General features: G+C 45.9%; 1 protein-coding gene across 1 annotated transcript in view; it reads right to left on the bottom strand.

The window, feature by feature from the left end:
- Positions 1 to 26,908, bottom strand: part of vash2 (vasohibin 2) — a 198,134-nt gene that overhangs the window by 112,367 nt on the left and 58,859 nt on the right. Inside the window, exon 4 of the mRNA XM_038811273.1 lies at positions 17,194 to 17,268. Within this exon, the coding sequence (XP_038667201.1) occupies positions 17,194 to 17,268 (75 nt within the window). The remainder of the gene's footprint in view (positions 1 to 17,193; positions 17,269 to 26,908) is intronic.

Raw genomic sequence — 26,908 nt, 5'->3', positions numbered from 1 at the left:
GCCTCTGCTATTTCTTTATTCCCAAGATAATTTCTCCTGTCTCTGCTCCTCAGGGGTTTTCCAAAATTCCTGCAATTTGGGAGTGGTCCCATTAGATTGGAAGTTGGCAAATGTTACACCACTTTTCAAGAAAAAAAGGAGAGAGAAAACCCTTTGCTTTAGCTCCTCTCTTCCCCTTCATTTACTTACAAAAGCTCTTACAATCTGTTTACATATTTCTGTTTGGTTTACTCCCCACTGCTTTTTTTTTCATTTTCATCAACTCTTTGGTAGCCTTCTGCTTGTGTCTAAAACACTCCCAATTCTCAGACTCGCCACTGTTTTTTTGCAACATTGTTAGTCTCTTCTTTTAATCTAATACTGGCCTTAACTTCCTGAGTGAGCCACGAATGGGTCTTTCTCACCCTGTTTGTATTTATCAATGGAATGCATTTTTTGTGAAGGTTTTGAATTCCCCAACAAGCAGTGGGGCCCGGGGTCATTGAATATATTCAAGACTGAGTTAGGTAGGGCAGCACGGTGGCCTAGTGGTTAGCACAGCTGCCTCACGGCGCTAAGGTCCCAGGTTTGAATCCTGGCTCTGGGTCACTGTCCATGTGGAGTTTGCACATTCTCCCCGTGTCTGCGTGTGTTTTGCCCCCACAGCCCCAAAAAATGTGCAGGGTAGGTGGATTGGCTACGCTAAATTGCCCCTTAATTGGAAAAATTAATTGGGCAATCTAAATTTTTTTTTAAAATGTTTTTAAAAGACTGAGTTAGGTAGATTTTTGACTGACAAGGGAGTCAAGCATCATGGGGAGAGGGACTGTGGGCAGGAAAGTGGAACTAAGGCCACGATCTTATTGAATGGCAGAGCTGGCTCGAGGGGCTGAATGGCACACTCTGCTCCGATTTCTAGTGTGCTTAAGGCTGCCACTCATCTAAATAAATTCCATTAAGACATGAAGATCAAAACTGGATTCAAATGATTGACAAATGTATCTCCTATGATGATGAGCACAAAGTTAAAAGTGAAAATGTCACAATCCATTTTGCTTATTTTTTTATAATTAACCATAGCTGCTGTTTATATAGCTTCACTGACAAAGGGCAAGAATACTTAAATCTTCTCTGAAAGAAGAACCCCTCAACAGAAGCCATTTTGAAAACGAATCTTCTGTGGTAGCGTAGCACCAGTTTTATTTCAACCAATCCTTTGGATTGTCCAACTCGCAGATCCCGGAGCGGTGGCAGGGGAGATTGGTTAGCTCAGTTGGCTGGACGGTTGGTTTGTGATGCGGAGCGACGCCAACAGTGTAGGTTCAATTCCCAAACTGGCTGAGTTTATTCATGAAGGCCCTGTCTTCTCAACCTTACACCTCACCTGCGTGTGGTGACCCTCAGGTTAAAACACCACCAGTCAGCTCTCAGAATGGGCAGCCTATGGTTCTCTGGGACTATGAAAACATTCACATTTTCAGATCTAACAGCGCCTCACATAAGCTAGACTTCCATGCATGCAAACATATTGGTCACCGAGACGAAAAAGTTAATTGAATTCCAGCAGCTAAAACAAGGCTTCTGAATCCAGTCTATAAAAATAAATTCCTGAAAGCTGTGAAATGTTGAAACTGAACATTCCGCTTTATCAGTGGGCGAGATGTATTAATATTCCTTTGAGCTGCTGTTTGTTCCCACAATGCTGATGGATGCAAGCTCCAATTAGTACTGATTATATAACAAAAAACCCTTTGTTAGCTTCTTGCATTTGGAATCCTGAGGCGCATAAACTGGGGTGGGCCGAAACATGGGAATTTTGCATTAATGCTGCTGAATGCACTTCATTTATTTAACAGGTTGTAAAAACACAAAAATTCAGTGCATTCAGCTGTCAATCTGACTGCATTCAGAAATACAGCTGCTCATTCTGCTAGAACTTTGAGCACACGTCTTAAACATAAACCAGGATTCTCCGTCGGCAGGGACTTCCGTTTCGCTGGCAGCGCACTCACACCCATGGATTTCCCGATGGCGTGGAGGTGCCCACATTGGGAAAACCCATTGGCTGCTGGGACGGAGGATCCCAGTGCCGGTGGGAGCACTCTGCGCCAGAAAACAAATGCGACGGAACGGAGAATCCCGCCCTTATTCTGCCAACGTGTTGAATGAATACTTTCAGGGCTCAATTTCAATAGCCCCTCAAGACAGGCACAGTATTATGATCCGCGATTAACCCGCACTCATTGATTACTACTTTGTGTTGCCTTCTTATTTCAATGATTTTAGTATCCAGCCACTGCTAACTATGCTGTAGATTAACTAGACACACCAACAGGGGGGAAAGTACCTGTGCCTGGCTAACATTACTGAAAGATATTGCTTTACGCTAACCTGAAACTCTTAACAAGGAAATGATGTGTTGGGTAAGCTGGGTCTGCGAGGACTGTGTTTACTGCAGCAGTGAGAGAGACAGCCTTCCAACACTTGAAGAAATGCAACTCGATTTTATTGAACTCTTAACTATCATACATACTTTAACTGTGGGTTGACACTATGCTGACTTGACTGGAGACCTGAGGCCAACCTGACCAGACTATCTTACTACCACATGGTGTATGTTCTAGTTGCTGCTCACGAGCTCTGACTGTCTCAGAGGCTGGATCCCAAGAGAACGGGAAAACTAGTGCCCTCTGGCTTTATAGTGGTCATGTCCTGTCTGGTGATTGGCTGCTGTGTTCTGTGTGTTCATTGGTCGTCCTGTGTGTCAATCACTGCCTGTCTGTGCACCATCATATACCTGTGTGTATATTATGACAGGAAGTACATTGTAACTGACACACATGCGTGAGGGTAACACACCGAAGTAATCTACCATATCATCAGTGGATAGTCCTTGTTGTATTTCAATGTAATATTTGCAAGTTCGCAGACGACACAAAGTTGGACAGGAAAGTGTGTTGTGAGGAAGATGTAAAGAGGCTACAGGAAGATTTGAACAGATTTAGTGAGTGGGCAAGAACATGTCAGATGGAATATAATGTGGAATAATGTGAGGTAATACACTTTGGTAGAAAGAACAGATGTGCAGAGTATTTCCTGAATGGTAAGAGAGTAGAAAGTGTAGATGTACAGAGGGCCCTGGGTTTCCTTTTCCAGAAGTCATTGAAGATTAGCATGCAGGTACAGCAAGCTAGGAAGGCCAATGGAGGGCGTGATCTACTGGCCATATCTCACCGGAGCCGGGGCGCGACGCGGCCTGTAGATTCCAGGAGAGGCCTCCCCCGGGATTCCCGACGGCAATAGGCAGGACCCAGTCTCACACAGTTAAGCGAGTTTAAGAACCCGCTTAGTCATGCTCTTGCCGAATTGAACCTGGCATCTATCGGCCTCGCCGAGGTAATCCCAGCTGGATGCAATTCTACAAATGGGGACCAGGTGGAACGGTATCTGCGAGGTCTCCCAGACAGTCGGAGGCCCCTGGCACTTCTGGTGCCACCCAGGCACCTTAGCTTTGCCAGCACCACCCTGGCAGTCACCTGGGTGCCAGCTTGGCATTGCCAGGGTGACTGGTGGCACTGCTAGGCTGGCAGGAGCACTGCCAGGGTGCCAGTAAAAATATGCCAGGCTGGCATTTTGCCTGCACCGGGATCGGGCCCGGGGTGCACTGCCCATGTGAGGTGGGGTGCGGAGGGGCTCGATGACCCCTTATAGGTGAATTGGGGGGCTCAAAAGAAGAATTGAGGGCTGTGCCAGGTGGGGGGAGGGGGGGCTAGAGGAAATTATACTGAGTGCAGCCTTGGTGGGGTGGGGGGGGAGGTGGTGATGTTCCTCGCCGGGGTACTAAAGTCAAACAGAGTGCCATCAAACTACAAGTGCCAGGAGCGACCCCGCTAATCCCACCCAGGCCGGGGGCTATTTTAGTTAGATCGCGCCCAGGGATGTTAACCTTTATCGCAAGGGGATTTGAGTACAGGAGTAGTGAAGTTTTGCTTCAATTATATAGAAGCTTGGATAGACCACTCCTAAAGTATTGCTTGTGCAGTTTTGGCCCCCTTACCTCCGAAAGAATATTATTGCCAGAGAGGGAGTGCAACAATGATTCAGCAGGACTGTCTTAATGAAAAGAGATTGGGCAAACTGGGCCTGTATTCTCTAGCATTTCAAAGGATGAGAAGTGATCACATGGAAACCTACAAAATACTCAAAGGAATAGACAGGGTAGATGCAGGTAGGACGTTTCCCTTGGCTGGAATGAACAGCCTTCAATGGAACCTTTACCTCATTTGGGAAAGTGTGAAAACACAGACAGTTTAGACTCCAAGAGAAGTCAGGTTGCAAAATTCCGGGGGCAAAATTTCAAAATAAGAGGAATGCCACTTAGGATCGAGATGAGGAGAAATTTCATTACACAGAGGGTTGTGAATCTTTAGAATTCTCCACCCCAGAGGTCTGTGGAAGCTCAGTACTGAGTATGTTCAAAGCAGAGATTGTTAGATTTCTGACAATAATGTAAAGGGTTATGGGCATATAAAAGGCATTGAAGTGTCCAATCAGCCAAGATCGTCCTGAATGGCACAGCAGGGTCCACAGGATGAATGCCTACTCCCGTTCCTATCCAGTAGTCATCCTACGGTTTGTCATGGGGGTTCAGATGCAGCTGGCACAGCAGATTGCCACAGAATCAAGGCATCATGACTGCTGCCCGGAAACCTGCCTATGGTTACACACCAGCTAGACATTGAGGGAGTGGAATCTCTTTCAGTTCTGGTGAAGGGCAGGCTTGACATCAGTGTAGCATGCTGATTGGCATCATGATCCTATCTGCTCCATCAACTTTCCGTGGACATTCACTGCAGGGGCGCCAAGGTGGCACAGTGAAGTTCATGGTACAAGTGTACCAAACGCCACAGATGTCTTTGGAATTCAACGGGCACTCGTAGCAGCCAAAGGCGCAACTTAATCCCAATACGACATGCTTCAGCTCTTGCTGTAGGATATTATTTGTCTGTTAAAATTCCATCTCCTACCTCTCTCCCTCAGGTTTCTAAATTCTCAAAATAGGACGTCACTGGCAAGGTAAATGCTAATTTCCCTCGAGGAGGTGGTGGTGGGTGTTCTTTTTGTTGGATGGAGGGACAATTAGGTAAACCACTTTATCCTCAGTGATATCCTGCTTCAGGGTGGAACAGCCAATAGGATTCGAGCAGGTTATTACATTTTCCAAATGCTTTCTGAGGAGATTAGTGATAAAACACGTCAGAATGTGCCAAGTACCAGTGAAAAGAAACTGTTCCCAAAAGCAAGCAAAATACTCACAAAACCTTGCCAATGGGAATGGGATCATTGAATCTGACTTTGCTTTCCTGCACCTCAGAAGCTGTTTATTCTGTATCCGAATTTAAAATCCACTTAAAGGGCAGGATTCTCCGAACTCCCACCGGGTCGGAGAATCCCCGGGGGCCGGCGTGAATCCCGCCCCGCCGCTCCAACGCCGGCTGCCGTATTCTCCGGCGCCGGTTTTCGGGCAGGGCGGGAACCATGCCACGCCGGTTGGGGCCGTTGGCAGTGCTCCCCCCTCCCCCTGGCAATTCTCCAGGCTGAGCGGCCGTCGGTTACAGCCAGTCCCGCTGGCGTGGATTGGACATGGTCCTACACAGCGGGACCTGGCAGGTAAGTTGGTTGGTGTGGTCCTCGGGGGGGGGGGGGGGGGGGGGGGGGGGGGGGGCCACGGTGGCCTGGCCCGTGATCGGGGCCTACTGATCTGCAGGCGGGCCTGTGCCGTGGGGGCACTTCTGCCTTCCCCGCCGGCCCCTGTAGGGCTCCGCCATGGTCGGCACGGAGAAGACACCCCCCTGCGCATGCGCCAGAGTACGCTAACCAGTCTGCGCATGTGCTGAACCACGCCGGCGGTTCTGCGCATGCGCTAACTCGCGCAGTCCCTTCATTGCCAGCCTAGCCCCTGGATGTACGGAGAATTCCTCAAATTCCGGTTGGCCCGACACCAGAGTGGTTTGTGCCGTCTTTTACGATGGCGTCGGTCCATCGCGCCAGAATAGGAGAATCCCGCTTAAAGTCTGCCAACCACGGCCCCTTTTCTGCTTGGATCCTCTTTCATTGCTCCCCTTTCCTCTCAATGGGACCTCTCCCTGTGAGATACCCTCAATTACGACACAGGAGAGAAGATTGGTAATTCAAAGGCTTTAATCATCAGAGAACTGAGCAGCAGCCGAGAAGTATGCTCACCACATGCTGCCGAGTGAGCCTCATCTTATATACCGTTTCCTGGGGGCAGAGCCAGAGGCGGAGTCCCCCAGGGTTCCAAGCCCGGTCTTAAAGGGCCAATGTATTAAAGGTAAGGTACCGTTACAATAGCTACTGATACCATTCATCACACCCTGTATTCTGCCTGAGACTTTACTCCGAATATGGCACATTGTTCCTTATCAGATGATTTTTTTTTTTTTTTAATAATTTTTATTGAAAAGATTTTTTACATGAAAATATTTACCCCAACTAACCATAGACTATTACAAAATATTCCCTCTTAACAAATATCCCCCCCCCCGCCCGACCCCCCGCGCGCGCTGTCCCTCCCCCCTCCCCCCCCAAAAACAAACAAAGCAACAATCAACATCAAACATGAACTGTAAACAAATTTGCCCGCATTACAACCTTAAATAACCCACCACCCCCGTTGTTGCCACCCCCCCCTCCCCCCCCCTCCCCCCCCCCCTCCCCCCCCCCCCCGGGTTGCTGCTGCTGCGACCTCTGCACCCTATCTTTGAGCCAAAAAGTCGAGGAAAGGCTGCCACCGCCTGAAGAACCCTTGTACCGACCCTCTCAGGGTGAATTTGACCCTTTCCAACTGAATAAAGCTTGCCATGTCATTAATCCAAGTTTCCACGCTTGGAGGCCTCACGTCCTTCCACTGTATCAGTATCCTTCTTCGCGCAACTAGGGACGCAAAGGCCAGTACTCCGGCCTCTCTCGCCTCCTGTACCCCCGGCTCCACCCCAACCCCAAAGATCGCTAGTCCCCATCCTGGTTTGACCCTGGATCCCACCACCCTCGACACCGTCCTTGCCACCCCCTTCCAGAACTCCTCCAGTGCCGGACATGCCCAAAACATATGGACATGGTTCGCTGGACTTCCCGAACACCTGACACATCTGTCCTCACCCCCAAAGAACCGACTCATCCTTGTCCCCGTCATATGGGCTCTATGTAGCACCTTAAATTGAATGAGGCTAAGCCTCGCACACGAGGAGGAAGAATTAACCCTCTCCAGGGCATCAGCCCATGTCCCATCCTCTATCTGCTCTCCCAGCTCCCCCTCCCACTTGGCTTTCAGCTCCTCTACTGATGCCCTCTCCGCCTCCTGCATTACTTTGTATATGTCCGATATCCTCCCCCCTCCGACCCAGACCCCCGAGAGCACCCTATCGCTCGCCCCCCCTGCTGGGGAGCAAGGGAAACCCTTCCACCTGGCGTCTAGCAAATGCCTTCACCTGCAAATGTCTAAACACGTTTCCCGGGGGGAGCCCGAATTTCTCCTCCAGCTCTCTCAGGCTCGCAAACCTCCCATCTACAAACAGATCCTTCAGCTGCCTGATGCCCACCCTGTGCCAGCTCTGGAATCCCCCGTCCATGTTCCCCCTTATCAGATGATTGGCAGGCGCCATGTCCTCAGCTTGAAGGATATCAAATGCTGTACTGGGCACGTGCAGCCCATTCCTGGTCCGCATGCACATGGAAAAGCCTGAGGCTTGGATAGTAACAATGTGACCCCTAGAAACCACTAATTATATCAAAACTACTTCTATTAAAGCAATGCTCCCCATCTATCTGTGTATAGGATGCATTCGCAATGCACAATATACAGCCCCAACATGTAACATAAACATGAGATAAAAACAGTGTAAATAAATATTCCATATTGCCAGTGATGTGACAATGACCTAAAGGGAACAGGTTTCGTATTCCTAATAGCTCTAAAATAAAGCTACATCCCCAAGATAGAGTGGACACATTTTTCCACAGTCCATTTCCCCCATCTTCACTCATGTTAATTTGTTTCAGATTTTAAAATGACCAGGTTGCCTGTGCTAATCACTAAATTACTAACTGCGCTAATGAATAAATGAGCTGGATGGAATGATGGCGCAGTGGTTAGCACTGCTGTCTCATGACACCGAGGTCCCAGGTTCAATCCCAGCTCTAGGTCACTGTCTGTGTGGAATTTTCACATTTTCCCTATGTCTGCGTGGGTTTCACCCCAAAAGATGTGCAGCATAGGTGGATTGGCCACGCTAAATTGCCCTTTAATTGAAAAAAAGAATTGGATACTGTAATTTATTTTAAATGAGTAGTAATGTTTGAACTACTTAGTAGCAAAAGAATTATATTCAAGGCTCATAGAAATAGGGAATAGCTGTATAACTACCTGTTAAATGAAGCACTCAGTATTAAGCAAAACAGCACAACAGTTTTAATGTATTCATACTTATCCAAGACTGCATTCAATTTAAGTCTACATGGAACACACAAATCTTTCATCGGTACGTTCCTGTTGAGGGCTGGGAACCCTGGCTTTCAAATAAAGAATTTCAAATGATGTGTGAGAGGCAACACGTACACACACAAAAAAAACACACCCACTACCTTCTGAGGGCCCAAAACCTACAGCTATGTTTAGTCCAAGCTATGAATCAGGCCAACAACGTAGTCATCTGTTTCTGGAATTCCAAGACAGTTTGATTCCCAACTCCACCAAACTCTCACAACAGCTGAGTATTTCCTTTTAAAAGTTTTCATTATCAGGATTACCATCTCAGCCAGTCATGCCTGGTTTAGCGCGTGCCGCCAACATACATTTTGGTGGAATATAGGTTGTGATGCCAGCACAACTAAAGCTGAAGCAGAAATACTGGATAATTGCCAAACACTGCATTCCATGCATTCATTAAATATTTGTAACTTAAAATCAAAGACAGGAAACTGCAATTACATGGAGACAGATCCAATATGCCTGCTCCAATGTGCTAACTGTGGTAACAAATAATAATAAGGCTGATTGATAATCTAATAGATAAATCTTTGCTTTTGTAGGAAGGGGGAGATGTAGGGGCAGATGTGGTGTAGTGGTGATGTCGCTGGACTAGTAATCCAGATTCCCAGGCGAATGCCCCGGCCGGGACTTACGGACATATGAACAAGGAACAGGTGTAGGACATTCGGCCCCTCAAGCCTGCTCCGCCATTTAATAAGATCATGGCTGATCTGGTTGTAACCTCAAATCTGCACCCTGCCGACTCCCGATGACCTATCACCTTCCCCCCTTGCTGATCACAAATCTATCAATTTGTGCCTTTAAAATATTCAAAGCTTCTTCAAGGAAGAGAGTTCCACCCGCTGAGAGAAAATATTTTGCCTCAAATGCATTTTAAATGGGCGACCCCTTGTTTTTAAACCCTAGTTCTAGATTCTTCCACAAGGGGAAACATCGGCCGGAATTCTCTGTCCGTTCAATCCGGCAGGATTGTCCAGTTCCGCTGCGGTGAATGCAGTTTAGGCTGAACGCCAAATTCTCCATTCTGACTGGCAGCTGGTGGTGGGCAAACTTAGACTGGAGAATCCCCGCCATCCTCTCCACATCAGCTCTGTCTAGACCCTCAGGATCTTGTATATTTCCATCAACACGGGTTCAAATTCCACCACGGCAGCTGGTGGAATGTGAATTCTGTTAATAAAAAAAATACAGAACATAAAGTTTGTCACAGTAATGATTGTTGTAAAAACCCATTTGGTTCACTAATGCTCTTTAGGGAAGGAAATCTGCCATCCTGACCTGGTCTGGCCTACACATGACTCTAGACCCACAGCAATGTGGTTGACTCTTAACTGCCCTCTGAAATGACCTAGAAAAGGCAATTTTTTAAAAATTCATTTACGAGATTTGGGCGACGCTGGTTAGGTCAGCATTTATTGCCCATCCCTAGTTGCCCTTCAGAAGGTGGTGGTGAGTTGCCTTCTTGAACCGCTGCTGTCCTTGAGGTGTAGGTACACCCACTGTGCTGTTAGGATGGGAGTTCCAGGATGTTTCCCTAGCAACAGTGAAGGAACGCAATACATTTCCAAGTCAGGGTGGTGAGTGGCTTAAAGAGGAACCGCCAGTGGTCGTGGATTTGGAAGGTTCTGTCCAAGGAACCTCAGTGAGTTACTGCAGTGCATCTTGTAGATGGTACACACGGCTGCCACTGCTCATCGGTGGCGGAGGATTTGAATGCTTGTTGAAGGGGGAGTAATCAAGCTGGCTGCTTTGTCCTGGATGGTGTCAAGCTTTCTGAGTGTTGTTGGAGCTGTACCAATCCAGGCAAGTGGAGAGCATTCCATTACACTCCTGATTTGTGCCTTGTATATGGTGGACAGGCTTTCTTTTTTGGGCGGGAAGGGGCTCAGGAGGTGAGTTACTCTATACCCACTGCCTAAGCTCTAGGGAAAAACGTCCTAGCCTATCCAGCCTCTCCTTATAACTCAGACCATCAAGGTAGCATTCTCCTAAATCTCTTCTGCACTCTTTCTAGTTTAACAATATCCTTTCTATGATAGGAGGACTAGAACTGAACACAGTATTCCATGTGCGGTCTCACCAATGTCTTGTACAACTTCAACAAGACGTCCCAACTCCTGTATTCAATATTCTGACCAATAAAACCTATAATGCTGAATGTCTTCTTCACCACCCTGTCCACCTGCAGCTCCACCTTCAAGGTGAACCTGTACTCCTAGATCTCTTTGTTCTGTAACTCTCCTCAACACACTACCATTAATTGAGTAGGTCCTATACTGATTTGATCTACCAAAATGCATCACCTCACATCTATCCAAATTAAGCTCCATCTTGTCAGCCCACATTGTCCAGGTCTTGCTTATTTAGACATGGACTGCTTCATTATCTGAAGAGTCGCGAATGGTGCTGAACATTGTGCAGTCATCCGCAAACATCCCCACATCTGATCTTATGATGGAAGGGAAGCCATTAATGTAGCAGCTGAAGATGGTTGGCATGAAGACACTATCCTGAGGAACCTGCAGTCATGTCCAGGAGCTGAGATGATTGACCTCCAACCACCATAACCATCTTCCCTTGTGCCAGATATGACTCCAAACAGCAGAGATTTTACCCTCCGATTCCCATTGACTCCAGTTTAGCTAGGGCTCCTTGATGCCATACTTGGTCAAATGTTACCTTGATGTCAAGGGCAGTCAATCTCATCTCACCTCTGGCATTCAGCTCTTTTGTCCATGTTTGAAACAAGGCTGTAGTGACCCTGGCAGAACTTAAACTGAGCTTCTGTGAGCAGGTTATTGTTGAGCAAGTGCTGCTTGATAGCACTGTTGATGACTACTTCCATCACTTTGCTAATGATAGGATAGTAATTGACTGGGTTGCATTTGTCTTGTTTCTCGTGTACAAAACACACGCGGTGAATTTTCCACATTGCCAGGTAAGGGGATCGGCAACAAATGTTGGCTTTCCCAGTGATTCTCACATCCCATGAAAGAATAAATTATCAATCCATTGCATCAATCAATGGGAGTACTGTGTTCAGTTTTTCCTCGAAAAGGATATATTGGCCTTGGAGAGGCTAGTGTTCATTCATTGGAATGATATGGTGTCTAAACGGGTTAGGCTATAAAGACAGGTTTGTACTCCCTTCATTTCAGAAGAGGTGTTTAAAATGAGTGAACGAATTGATGGCATTTGTAAAGAGAAACCATTTCCTTTGGTGAAAGGGTCCAGAACTGGGAGGTAAGGTTAATATTACAGCTAGGCCATGCACGGAACGGCATCAGGAAGGAGGACTTCTTCACACAAAGACCCCAAAAAGTTACTGAGGCTAGTTTAGTTGAAAATTTCAGACTAGAGTGCGACAGATGTTCGTTAGTCAAGGGTGTAAAAGGTTAAGAAACTAAGTCATATGAATGGAATTAAGGTATAGATCACCTGTCAAATTCTAGATTTGGCGATGGGCATGATCCATTTTATTTTAAATGGGATAACAACCTCGTTAAAATAACATTGTTCAGGATATAATAATAATAATCTTTATTGGTGTCACAAATACATTGACACCGCAATGATGTTACTGTGAAAATCAGCTCGTCACCACATTCCGGCGCCTGTTTGGGTGCACTCAGGGAGAATTCAGAATGTCCAATTCACCTGACAAGCACGTATTTTGGATCTTGTGGGAGGAAAAGGGAGCACCCGGAGGAAATCCACGCAGACCCAGGGAGAACGTGCAGACAATACACAGACAGTGATCCAAGCCTGGATTTGAACTCGGGTCCCTGGCGCTGTGAAGCAACAGTGTTAACCACTGTGCAACCGTGCCTAGGATCAAAGGGCCTACAGTGTACTTGTCCTGTTTGTTTTATGCCTTCACTTCCACCAATCAGCTTGGTGTTCACCCTGATGCAAAAATTGCTTTATAACTGTAGATAGTCTTTGTTTGACATTTCCCATTGAGTGTAGGACCACTTGAAGGCAGTGATTGTGCAAAATCAGAGCGGAGAAAAGATTCAACAAGAACGCAACTAATGCAAATCTTAAATTTAAAACTTTATCTTTTAAAAGTTTAAAAGGAGCCGAATGTCCTTTCTAACAGACCAGGCAGGGAGCACACAATTCTGTACTCCCATTCACAGATTTCTGTCAAATGGTGCTTGCGCTGTAGTAACAGAGTAGTTACAATTGGCATTGGTGCTACAGACTCACAGTCAATTGGAAAGGCACTGGAACAAATTGAAGTCATTTCAATTTAATTCCATTATCAGAATATTATCCAATAATTAAGAACAGGGGACGGGATTCTCCAACGCCCCCGCCCCCCCCCCCCCCCCCCCCACCCCCCCTCCCCCCGCCCCCCCCGGGCCGGGTCGGGGAATCACCGGAGGGGCAGTGTGAATCCCGCCCCCGCCGGCTACCGAATTCTCTGGCGCTGGAGATTTGGCGGAGGCGGGAATCACGCAGCGGCCGCCCACCCCCCCGGCTATTCTCCAACCCGCAATGGGCCGAAGTCCCATTCATTCTATGTGGGTCCCGCCGGCGTAAATTGGACTAGGTCCCTTACCGGCGGGACCTGGCAGTACAAGGCTCCGGGGTCCTGGGGGGGGGGCCGTGTGGCGATCTGGCCCCAGGGGTGCCCCCACGGTGGCCTGGCCCGCGATCAGGGCCCACTGATCCACAGGCGGGCCTGTGCCGTGGGGGCACTCTTTTCCTATGCGCCGGCCGTGTAGGTCCCCTGCGCATGCGTGGGGATGACGTCAGCAGTCGCTGACGCTTCCACACATGCGTGGACCCGCGCCGGCCAGCGGAGTCCCTTCGGCCCCGGCTGGCGTGGCACCAAAGGCCTCCCACGGCGGCCGGCGGGACGCAAACCACTCCGACGCCAGCCGAGCCCCTGAAGGTGCGAAAGATTCCGCACCTTTGGGGAGGCCCGACGCTGGAGTGGTTCATGCCACTCCGCCCGCCGGGACCCCCCCCCCCCCGTCCCGCCAGGTACGGGAGATTACCGTCCAGGAACTTGTTTTAAATTAATTTACAGGATGTGGCCGTCACTGGTTAGGCCAGCATTTATTGCCCAACCCTAGTTGCCCTTCAGAAGATGGTGGTTAGCTGCCTTCTTGAGCACGCTGCAGTCCTTGAGGTGTAGGTACACCCACTGTGCTGTTAGGGAGGAAATTCCAAGATTTTGACCCAGCGACAGTGAAGGAACGGTGATATATTTCCAAGTCAGTATGATGAGTGATTTGGAGGGGAACCTCCAGATGATGGGGTTCCCAGGTATATGCTGCTCTTGTCCTTCTAGATGGTAGGGATCATGGGTTTGGAAAGTGCTGTCTAAGGAACCTTGGTGAGTTACTAAAGTGCATCTTGTAGATGGTACTCATGGCTGCCACTGTTGCCGGTGGTGGAAGGATTGAATGCCTGTGGAATGGGGAGCAATCAAGCAGGGCTCTTTGTCCTGGATGGTATAAAGTTTATTGAGTGTTGTTGGAGCTGCACTCAACCAGGCAAGTGGGGGGTATAACCTTATACTCCTCCTAATATAAGCCGATTTGTGACAGTAATGTCGTGATATCATGGTTATGTGAGAATTCACTGACTGACCACTAGGTGTCTTATTAGTATGATGTGGAGATGCCGGCGTTGGACTGGGGTGAGCACAGTAAGAAGTCTTACAACACCAGGTTAAAGTCCAACAGGTTTGTTTCAAACACTAGCTTTCGGAGCACAGCTCCTTCCTATGCTGTTATTCATCTGGTGTTTTTATATATTTGACCCACAGTTAATGTTAATAAATCCTTTGTAGCATTAGCTACAAGCGTGCTTGTAATAGAAATCAAGCCATCCGTCAAAAAGATTAACAATAACTGTGGGCCAAGCATATACAAACAACAGATGGATCACAGTATGAACAGGCACAAGCCACTATCTCTGTCCCAGCTCCCTCATCAGTCTGAAGTCACCTGACTCTAACATTCGCTTATATACTATTGAGACTCCTAGCGGTTAGTCGGTGAATTACAACACAACCATGACATCAGTACAACTAATAAAGGTTATTATTATAGATGGCTATTGCCTGGCATTTGTCTGGTGCGAATATTACTTGCCACTGTCAGCCCAAGCCTGGATATTGTCCAGGTCTTGCTGCATTTTGATATGGACTGTGTCAGTATCTGAGGAGTCATGAATGCTGCTGAACATTATGCGGTCATCAGCGAACATCCTCACTTCTAACCTCATAATGGAAGGAAGGCTATTGAAGCAGCTGAAGATGCTTGGGCCTTGGACACAACCCTGAGAAACTCCTGCAGTGGTGTCCTGGGCCTGAGATGATTACCCTCCAAACACCACAACTGCCCCATGTCCCACAGCTGCAAAGACAATGTGCTTAATTCCCATTTTGATCAGGAACTTCTTCCTTCTGTGAATAGTTTTAATCGGCACACTAGATGTTGTTAATTTCAAATCTGGTACTGAGATTCAAATGCTGGGAGATTCATAGCTACAACTCATTTTAGTCGGCAGATATTCCTGGAAATGCCACTGGGCGCACACTCCAGATTCCCAGCAGGCCTCAGGGTATGCAAAGTTACACATGAAAATTCTTAATATCTACTGTTGGATTCAACAATTATAGAGGGGGTTCCTTTAAAATATTAGCTGAAATGATTCTTGAAAACTACTGAATTTGTAGAGTAAGTTATAATTGTTTGAATACTGTCCACGACTGTTTCAAATGTTATGAATAATGTACTACAAGTTCTGATATGAGATGATATGGAAGGTACACTCGACAAGCTTGAAACAATATCGTAGCTGAGACCAGGCGTGACAGGGAGTTTGAACGTGGGACAAAAGTCATGGGGCGTTTAATTAATTTGGAGTAATTGATTAATGTATAATTAACCAATCACCTGTTAAATTACTGACACTTTCCTGAATGAATCAAGGGGGTCTCAGCTGAGAATCAGAACCAATGAAACTAAGTAAGGGATTAAACCCAGATCAGGATTCCCTTAAGAATGTGATCCATCTAACTGATTTGCAAAGAAAATTATAGCCGTCGGAGAATAAACATTACATTTAAAGACCTTTGTTGAAATGACTTTTAATTTTGTAAATCTGAAGTCACTTTTATCTTGAAGTTTTTGTTTCTACTTGGTACTTCAGGACATTTTGAGACACACGGGAAAAAGCACTTTCCAGTTAATTTTGTGTGAATGTACCAAAATGTGCTATTAAGAAATAAATTTTGCTTTATATTCAATCACACCAGACTGACTTATCTATGAGCGAGAGATAAGATGAATCTTATTCCTACCTTACAATATCCAGTAAGCATCAGAACCAAGGAGCATCAGGAGTATAACAAAAACAGTGACCAAACCAAGTGACCTTGGCTTTCAATGCTGCAGAGGTTAAAAATGATCTTTAAGAAAATGCTGTCAAATCATTTCCGAACACATTAAGCTCAATGTATGAAACATGCAATGCTCAGTGAAGTCCAATTCCTGTGGTGTCTTCAAGCACTCCAACACACACACACGCCTCAGTTGATCACAGAGACAGCACTCGTAAGGAGACTCAAATATTTTGGCTCAATTATCTCACAATTTTGTAACTGGAGGCTGCAATGGAAAAAAAACTTTCTCAACGAGTGCTGCAAATGGGACAGAATGAAATGGTGAATAATATTACCAAGTTTGACCGGATTTGTGTTGATCCACGTCATTGGTCTCAGTACGTAAAATTCTTTGTTCGGTCACCAGTAGCTTATTAAGTAAATCATAATGTGCGATCCCTTGTTCACTCCTACAGTTGTAAATGGCTTAGTTGTAAAATTTTGAAGCTGACTTCCGAAGAATTGTGATCAAACAGATAAGTATGATATTATAATCTTTCTCAATGCAGAATTGCTGTACCGGCTGAGGTTATTCATGAAGGCCCGCCTCTCAACCTTGCCCCTCGCCTCAGGTGTGGTGACCCTCAGGTTAAACCACCACGAGTCAACTCTCCTCCTAAAAGGGGAGAGAAACCTATGATCATCTGGGACTATGGTGACTTTACCTTACATTGTAATTGTGTTCAAAGTACTTGCCCTCTATCCACTCAAGAAAATGGTGACAAAATGCCTCACTTTTCAATGCAGAATTGGAAAGCTCAATTCATAAATCAGCTAAGGAAATGTGGATGGAAAGTAATGGATTTTATTTTGAAGAAGTCAAAGGAAATGTTAAATAATCCAACATTGTCTAGGTTATACATGTCATTTTTTTGTGAATATTGAATCCTCTTCTTTCCTGCGTTTATGCTCAGACAGTTAAATAAAACCTACCATAGGACATCAAGAGTTAAACTGCAATCTATCCTGCTTTTCTAAGTGGCTGGCAGTTGACCCACTTTAAATGACTTGATGATAATCGATGGAACAAAATGAACTCTTGCGTAAAGATTTCATCTTCCTGGCTTCCTGCGTTGGAATTCTCCTTTGGTCTCCTAGCAACAGGACTGCCTGACATCACCTCCCTTCTAGTTTAATATCAATTTTTATAGACCCAGCACATGGATTATCCCGTTTAATGAGTTTTTAGTCACAAAATGACTCACAAAAACTACATAAACCCGTAAAAGAAGGATACATTCCAAGAATCACAGCTTCAAGGCATTTAATTGGCAATGATTCGCGAGTCATTTCTCTGGCTGTGTCCATTAACCTGAGGAGTACAGGAATAGAAAGATAATTAATGTCAGCAAAAATTAATAAAAAACTAATGCTTCAAATGTGCAGCAAAAAAAAAGGAAACTCGGCATCACAGATCTACAACTTTGACATGTTCTCCATTCTCTGCAAAAGACTAAAACTAGCTGTGCTTGCACAAAACAGCAAGCTGGATGTTCACGAGTAACTGGTAACGCAAAGCAATGCCTACTATTTCTGCGCTGTTAGGAATTAAACAGAAAGAAAAACTTGCGTTTTGAGGTGGGGCTAGAACCTTCAGACCCCAGAATTGAGATCGCAACAATAGACCGATGCAGACAAATATGTGCTCATTTAAAACTTTGTTCAATTTTTCTTTCCACGAAAATCAGGTGGGTTGGAAAATGGGTGCCGGACCAGCCAATGTTTGTCGGCAGTTCGGGAAGGAACATGGTGCCTATGTCAACATTCGAGATTAGGTTGGATAGGTGGGTGGAGATAAAGGTCTAGAGAACAGGGTAGGCAAATGTGCTTAGAATTATTTGCTCAAGTGCAAGGTGAACACCGACACAGACCGGTTGTACTGAATGGCCTGTTTCTCTGATCTATTTCTGTGTACCTGAAGATAAATCAGATTGGAAATCATTACATATCCAATGGAACAATAGCAGCACAACTCAGGTCATATTTTGTAATGATTTATACTGAATCTAGAACTGAAACTTGTGCTGAGTCATAAGATTACTGACCGACTAAAGTAAGGCCGCCAGATACGCACTGTTGTGAATATAATTTCAGTAATACGTGTGTCAGTCCGCAGTTATCTCTTTATCGAGTTAGAGTCAAGGGAATAACCGAGCCAGGCTGGAGCCAGCTGTACAAAGATCTGATGTAGCATTCTAACAATAACAGTTTTGAGATTATATTTACATGAACAAGAGTTAATGATTAAAGACCTGGCTGGACCACATAAAGAATCACTGGGTCATGCTCTCACCTGACAAAACTGCTCACTATTTCAATATTATCTTGGAAAATAGGAACGTAGGACTTAGGAGCAGTGGGCCACTCAGCCCCTTAGTCTGCTCCACCATTCAATCGGATCGTGGCTGGTCTGGTTGTGGCCTTGACTTTCCTGATCCTCCCCCATAATCATTGACTCTCTTGTCAATCAAGAATCGATCTAACACAGCATTGAATAATTTCAATGACCCAGTCTCCACTGCCTTCTCAGAAAGAGAATTCTAGACGATCAATCCTCTGAGAGAAAAGAGATCTGGGCATGCCGCAAGATGGCCATGGGTAGAACGCGGATATGTAAAGGTCCATTGATATTGAGTGAGAATTTCCGGTCGCTGGGCGGGCAGGGCCGGAGAATCCCACCCTCTATCTTAAAAGAAAGACACCGTATACATAAACTGTGTCTAGCCTACCACACAAGTGTAGCACTCTCCATCCTGTCAAGTTGCCCCAGCATCTTATACATTTGGCATACTTCTTGTAAACTTCAGTGAGTATGGACTCAACCTAGTCAACCTTTCATCATAAAACAAACCCAATGACCAGGTATGACTTGACTGAACCTTCTTTGAATTGCTTCTAACGCAATTATATCCTTTTTCAAATCATAGAATTTACAGTGCAGTAGGAGGCCATTCGGAATATAGAGTCTGCACTTGCCCTTGGAAAGATCATCCCACCTAAACCCACATCTCCACCCTATCTCTGTAACCCAGTAACCCCAACTAACCTTTTTGGACACTAAGGGAAATTGTGGGAGGAAACCGGAGCACCTGGAGGAAACCCATGCAGACACAGAGAGAACGTGCAGACTCCACACAGACAGTGTCCCAAGCTGGGAATCGAACCTCGGACCCTGGAGCTGTGAAGCAACTGTGCTAACCACTGTGCTGCCGTGCCGCCCTAATGAGGAGACTGGAAGTATACATATTAATCGTGATGTGGGGCAGAATTTACCGACCACCCTGCCACATGTTTTTCGGCAACTGAGGTGGTCCGCCATCGGGATCCACTGGTCCCGCCCTTTTCAACGGGATTGACTGCACTCCTCGTCACCGGGAAACCAATCCTCCAACGGCATCTCTAACACCAAGTGTGAGGAGAATTCATACAATGCAGAAGGAGGCCATTTGGCCCATCGAGTCTGCACTGACCTGTAATTCATAATATGGAAAGATGTGTCATTTGAAACATGGAAGTCTGACAATATCTGGCCTGAGAGAAACATGAGAGGATACAGGGAAAGATCCCACGAAAGGTTAGCAGCTGCAAAGAGCAGGATTATAAAATGCAGATTCTTTCTCCCAAACAGGCTCAGCAAACAAAACAGGATTTTTGTATGAAGCTAAAAACAATGGCTCACACCTTCATTGAAAGTAACTATCTTAGTAAGCATCTGGAAAAGCATGGATGAAGATTTCAGTTGAATTAAGTGACGAATGTTTAAAACAGGCAGGTCTTTCAAGTTATAACCAAGTTAATTTTTTAGCATACAGCGAAAAGCAATGTTTCACACCTTCATTGAAATTAACTATCTTAGTAAACAGCTGGAAAGGAAAGGATGAGGTTCAGTTGAATTTGGTTACAATTCTAGGTGTGAAATTCTACTAACACCAAGTAAATTAAAGAGAATTGGAGACTATCAGTCTTCGAGAAACATAATTTAAAGCTAAAATCAAAGTCAAAATTATGAGTTGGGGACACAATTGGAAAATAAAACTATAGAAATGACAGGAACCAAACCAAAATTCACACCTCTATTGAAACCAAAGCAACTTTGAACATCAAAAAGGAAACAATGTAATCAGAGGCCTGAGAGGTGAGGTTATGTCAAAATGAATACTTAGTTGTATTAGAATGTTTAGATCAAAGATACTTTTTACAATCAAAGTGAAATAAGTTATTTTACAATAAGGTCATAAAAACTGAATAACTGTTAGAAAGAGAATATAAACCCAGAGACCAGAGCAGGAACTAGCAGAAGCAGAAGCAGAAGCAGAATCAGAACTCAGAGAGAAGGAGAGAAGGAACACGAGAAGCAGAGTCAGCTTACAGCCAGCTCGGTCATGGGAAAGATAAGACATAGCAGCCGAGCTAAAACAGCTAATACATCTAAAGAAGACTAGACTTTAAAGAAGATAGATTGTCAAGTTGGGCCTGAAGGTCCCTTCAGCCAACCAGCAGGATCCAGAAGCAAGATCTTTTTACCTTTCTGTAAAGAAAGTGATTGCAGCTTTTAAAAGAAAAAATACAATAATAAAATAACTTAATTTAACCTGAAACAGTGGTTTTTTCCTAAAGTCTACTTTACTTACTTAGCAATGCGGCACCAAGGATCGATGCTACTAAGTGGTAAGTAGATGAAATCTTCGGTGAAGGTATGGGTTATGCCAGAGGATAACTTGAAAATATAGTTTGACCTGAATAGCACCCACCAAAGCCTGCATCGGATTCAGCGAGTGAGAATCCATGTTCACCATTTAGAATGTCGGCCCTTTTTGGTATAGGGGGACTTCTAAGAATAGTGGTGATCCTCCCCCATAATCATTGACCCTCCGAAAGAGCACTCCATCTCGGCCCACTCCCCTAGCTATCCCCATGACCCTGCACATCGATCATGACAAATCCAACTAACCTGCACATCTTTGAACTGTGGGAGGAAACCGGAGCATCCTGAGGAAATCCACGCAGTCACGGGGAGAATGTGCAAACTTCACACAGACAGTCACCTGAGGCTGAATCGAGCCTGCTTCCCTGGTACTGTGAGACAGCAGTGCTAATCACTGTGCCACCCATGGACTTCTGTCACTGAGATGGAGGCAATTCGATCAGATGTCTCTGCCATGTCTCTGCCGTCCACGAGTGTACCAGACCATATTTTATCAAAAGCTTTAAGAGCATAAGAACATAAGAACTAGGAGCAGGAGTAGGCCATCTGGCCCCTCGAGCCTACTCCGCCATTCAATGAGATCATGGCTGATCTTTTGTGGACTCAGCTCCACTTTCCGGCCCGAACACCATAACCCTTAATCACTTTATTCTTCAAAAAACTATCTATCTTTACCTTAAAAACATGTAATGAAGGAGCATCAACTGCTTCACTGGGCAAGGAATTCCATAGATTCACAACCCTTTGGGTGAAGAAGTTCCTCCTAAACTCAGTCCTAAATGTATTTCCCCTTATTTTGAGGCTATGTCCCCTAGTTCTGCTTTCACCCGCCAGTGGAAGCAACCTGCCCGCATCTATCCTATCTATTCCCTTCATAATTTTAAATGTTTCTATAAGATTCCCCCCTCATCCTTCTAAATTCCAACGAGTACAGTCCCTGTCTACTCAACCTCTCCTCATAATCCAACCCCTTCAGCTCTGGGATTAACCTAGTGAATCTCCTCTGCACACCCTCCAGTGCCAGTATGTCCTTTCTCAAGTAAGGAGACCAAACCTGAACACAATACTCCAGGTGTGGCCTCACTAACACCTTATACAATTGCAACATAACCTCCCTAGTCTTAAACTCCATCCCTCTAGCAATGAAGGACAGAATTCCATTTGCCTTCTTAATCACCTGTTGCACCTGTAAACCAACTTTCTGTGGCTCATGCACTAGCACACCCAGGTCTCTCTGCACAGCGGCATGCTTTAATATTTTATCGTTTAAATAATAATCCCGTTTGCTGTTATTCCTACCAAAATGGATAACCTCACATTTGTCAACATTGTATTCCATCTGCCAGACCCTAGCCCATTCACTTAACCTATCCAAATCCCTCTGCAGACTTCCAGTATCCTCTGCACTTTTCGCTTTACCACTCATCTTAGTGTCATCTGCAAACTTGGACACATTGCCCTTGGTCCCCAACTCCAAATCATCTATGTAAATTGTGAACAATTGTGGGCCCAACATGGATCCCTGAGGGACACCACTAGCTACTGATTGCCAACCAGAGAAACACCCATTAATCCCCACTCTTTGCTTTCTATTAATTAACCAATCCTCTATCCATGCTACTACTTTACTCTTAATGCCATGCATCTTTATCTTATGCAGCAACCTTTTGTGTGGCACCTTGTCAAAGGTTTTCTGGAAATCCAGATATACCACATCCATTGGCTCCCCGTTATCTACTGCACTGGTAATGTCCTCAAAAAATTCCACTAAATTAGTTAGGCACAACCTGCCCTTTATGAACCCATGCTGCGTCTGCCCAATGGGACAATTTCTATCCAGATGCCTTGCTATTTCTTCCTTGATGATAGATTCCAGCATTTTCCCTACTACCGAAGTTAAGCTCACTGGCCTATAATTTCCTGCTCTCTGCCTACCTCCTTTTTTAAACAGTGGTGTCACGTTTGCTAATTTCCAATCCACCGGGACCACCCCAGAGTCTAGTGAATTTTGGTAAATCATCATTAGTGCATCTGCAATTTCCCTAGCCATCTCTTTTAGCACTCTGGGATGCATTCCATCAGGGCCAGGAGACTTGTCTACCTTTAGCCCCATTAGCTTGCCCATCACTACCTCCTTAGCGATAACAATCCTGTCAAGGTCCTCACCTGTCATAGCCTCATTTCTATCAGTCGCTGGCATGTTATTTGTGTCTTCCACTGTGAAGACCGACCCAAAAAAACCTGTTCAGTTCCTCAGCCATTTCCTCATCTCCCATTATTAAAACTCCCTTCTCATCCTCTAAAGGAGCAATATTTACCTTAGCCACTCTTTTTTGTTTTATATATTTATAAAAACTTTTACTGTCTGTTTTTATATTCTGAGCAAGTTTACTCTCATACTCTATCTTACTCTTCTTTATAACTTTTTTAGTAGCTTTCTGTTGCCCCCTAAAGATTTCCCAGTCCTCTAGTCTCCCACCAATCTTTGCCACTTTATATGCTTTTTCCTTCAATTTGATACTCTCCCTTATTTCCTTAGATATCCACGGTCGATTTTCCCTCTTTCTACTGTCCTTCCTTTTTGTTGGTACAGTGAAAAATCGCTTGGAAGGTTACATAGAACATAGAACATAGAACAGTACAGCACAGAACAGGCCCTTCGGCCCTCAATGTTGTGCCGAGCCATGATCACCCTACTCAACCCACGTATCCACCCTATACCTGTAACCCAACAACCCCCCCCTTAACCTTTACTTTTTAGGACACTACGGGCAATTTAGCATGGCCAATCCACCTAACCCGCACATCTTTGGACTGTGGGAGGAAACCGGAGCACCCGGAGGAAACCCACGCACACAGGGGGAGGACGTGCAGACTCCACACAGACAGTGACCCAGCCGGGAATCGAACCTGGGACCCTGGAGCTGTGAAGCATTTATGCTAACCACCATGCTACCCTGCTGCCCCCTGTTCTCCACTGTTCCTCAACTGTTCCACCATAAAGTCTTTGCTCCCAGTCTACCTTAGCTAGTTCTTCTCTCATCCCATTGTAATCTCCTTTGTTTAAACACAAAACACTAGTGTTTGATTTTACTTTCTCACCCTCCATCTGTATTTTAAATTCCACCATATTGTGATCGCTCCTTCCGAGAGGATCCCTAACTATGAGATCATGAATCAATCCTGTCTCATTACACAGGACAAGATCTTTAGTCCTGAACATGCATTATTCTCTCGTATCTTTCCTATTGCCCCTCAGGCCGTCACTGAGTTCATCTTGCCATCATCTCACCGACCTATTCCGACTAAACTGCTCAGCATCCAACTTCCATTCCCAGCTCCCGTGTTAACTGGCATCATTAACCGTTCTCTCTTCAGATACAGCTCCACTTTCCTTCAAATTTGCTGCCATCACCTCTCCACAGAAAAAAACCAAACCTTGACCCCACCGATGTTGCAAATTACCATTCCAACTGCAACTACCATCACATCCCCCTTACCTCGCCAAAATCTTTCAATATATTGCAGCATCCCAAATGTGTGTCTCTCTTTCCCAGAACTCCATGTTTGAATCCCTTCAGTGTAACTGCCAATACTGAAACTGCTTGTATCAAAAGGTACAATGATGTCCGGTGTAATTGTGACGGAGGTAAATTTTCCCTCCCCCCTCTTGTTGTCAGCTGCCAAGATGTTAAGCTCTGGAATTCCCCCTTCGGAGGCGCGATTCTCCGCAAATGCGGCGAGTCGTAAAGGCTGCCGTGAAACTGGCCATGTTTCACGGCAGCCTCCGCGCCCCCTCCCAGGACCCGATTCTCCCCCCCCCCGGGCGGGGCTAGCAGCGCGGCCCCGTGAAGCACGGCATTGCGGGCTTAGCGACCGTCGCTAAGTCCGCGCGCCAAGCGTCACGGCGGCTGATGCGCACGATAACGTCAGCCGCGCATGCTATCCAACCCGCGCATGCGCGGATGACGTCATCACGCAGGCGCGTCAAACCCGCGCATGCGCGGGCCGTCATGCCCCTCAGCCGCACCGCGGACTGATCCTGCGGGGCGGCAGAAGTACAATTTGTGCGCGGGTATCGGACCCGCTGCCCGCGATCGGTGCCCACTGATTGCAGGCCCATGCCACCCTTGGTGCCATGGTTGTCCGGGACGGCACTTTGCGGCCGTTTTCACGAACGGTGAGAGCAGGTGTGATTGCGTTCGTGAAAATGGCCGTAAAGGCCTGGGAACTCGGCCCATCGGCCTGGGGAGAATTGCTGTTCGCCGTAAAAAACGGCGAGCAGCGATTTGTGTCGTGGGGCGGCCGTGGGGGGGGGGGGAAGCGGGAGGGCGGGAAAAATGTCGGGAAGGCCCTCCCGCTATTCTCCGACCCGTCGTGGGCAGCGGAGAATCGCGCCCAGTCTTTACTTCTTCAAGATGCTCCTTAAAATCTGCTTCTTTGGCCAACATTTTGGTCATCTTCTCCAATATTTCCTTCTGTGGTTTCGTGTCAGGTTTTGCTTTTAAGGTATTCCTGTGAAGCATCTTCCAAGTAACAAAGTTCTTATAAAACAGCAGCCTGGGTGGGGATATGAGTCACGTTTTCATAAACTCTACAGCATTTATGCCAAAAACCCATTTTTCCTCAGCTCTGTAAACTTCCTGGTTTGGAAAAGCGGCTTTCTTTTGGCCAATCAGGCCTCAGACACTTTTTCTTACATCAATCAGGATTTAGCCTTAACAGTCAGATGATCTTCGAGAGTTGAAGCTTCCACGTTTTCCAGTTTACGTGGGGAGAATGCAGGTTCTTGCACTTTTTGTGTCCAGTGGCATCACTTTGGATGAAGTTTCACTGTTTCAATTGCCTTGGTATTTTCCCCTTTACAATCAGTCACTGCACAAAAAGACTGAATGAAACTCTGTCCCAGCTTTGATCAATAGAAATGCTGCAATAACTCTAGTGGGGTGGCATCCAGACAGGTATATTGAAAAATAAGAGCCAGGTCATACAATACAATATCTTCCCTGAATAAAATTAGATCCACAAGTCTGATATATTGTTGAGAAATAGCACACTATATTTTAAAATGGATACTTTGTTACATTTGTACCCAAGCTTGGATGAGATGATGACCTCACCTTGGATGTCAGATAAGAAATAAGCCAATGGTCTTAGATAAAAGCAAAATATTGCAGATGCTGGGGATCTGAAATAAAAACAAAAAGTGGTGGAAAGAGTCCAAATGTTGTATTCAAGAAGGGAAATGCGGAAAAACAGGTAACTACAGGAGTGGGAGAGAAATTATTGGAAAGGGTTCTGAGGGACATAATTGATCTGAGGCTTGGATCAATCGAGGATAATCAGCATGGCTTTGTCAAGGGGCGATCATAGATCATACAATGTAGAAGGAGGCCATTTGCCCCATTGCATCTACATCGACCCTTTGAAAGAGTATTCCACCCAAATTTGCTTCCCTGCCCTATCCCAATAATCCCTTAACCTAATCTACACATCTATTTTGAACACTAAGGGGCAATTTAGCATGGCCAATCCACCTAATCTGCACATCTTTGGACTGTGGGAAGAAACCAGAGCATCTGGAGAAAACCCATGGAGACACGGGGAGAACGTTCAAACTCCACAGACAGTCACCCAAGGCCGGAATTGAACCTGAGTCCCTGGCGCTGTGAGGCAGCAGTGCTAACCACTGTACCGCCCAAATGTCGAACAAATTTGATTGAATTTTTTGAGGAGATGACTGGGAGTGTAGTTGAGAGTAGTGCAGTTGATGCAGTTGATGAAGTCTACATGAACTTCAGTGAGGCTTCTGACAAGGGTTCACATGCAAGACAGGTCAAGAATGTAAGAGTCCATGGGATCCAGGGCAATTTGGCAAATTGAATCCAAAATTGGCTTAGTTGCAAAGGCACAGAATCACAGAAAATACAGTGCAGAAAAGGCCCTTTGGCCCATCGAGTCTGCACCGTGTATGAAAAATACCTGACCTGCCTAATCCCATTTGCCAGCACTTGGCCCATTGCCTTGAGGCTGAGAGTGATGGTCAAAGGTTGTTTTTATGATTGGAAAACTGTGACTTCCGGTGGCGGCAATGCGGAGCTAAGCTGCACGTTCGGCAGCTCCCACTTTCATAGGACTTGTGGGCTCTTTCAAGGGCCCCAAACGACGCTGATTAGACGATTCCCAGTGTGTAAAGGGGTCTGGAGCATTACCCCCCGGGATTTATGGTGCGGACCCGGAGTGGGGC

Source organism: Scyliorhinus canicula, chromosome 1, assembly GCF_902713615.1.
Source record: "Scyliorhinus canicula chromosome 1, sScyCan1.1, whole genome shotgun sequence".
Classification (NCBI taxonomy): Eukaryota; Metazoa; Chordata; class Chondrichthyes; order Carcharhiniformes; family Scyliorhinidae; genus Scyliorhinus; species Scyliorhinus canicula.
Note: the sequence above shows the minus strand (reverse complement) of the source record. Positions and strands in the feature narration are given on the sequence as shown.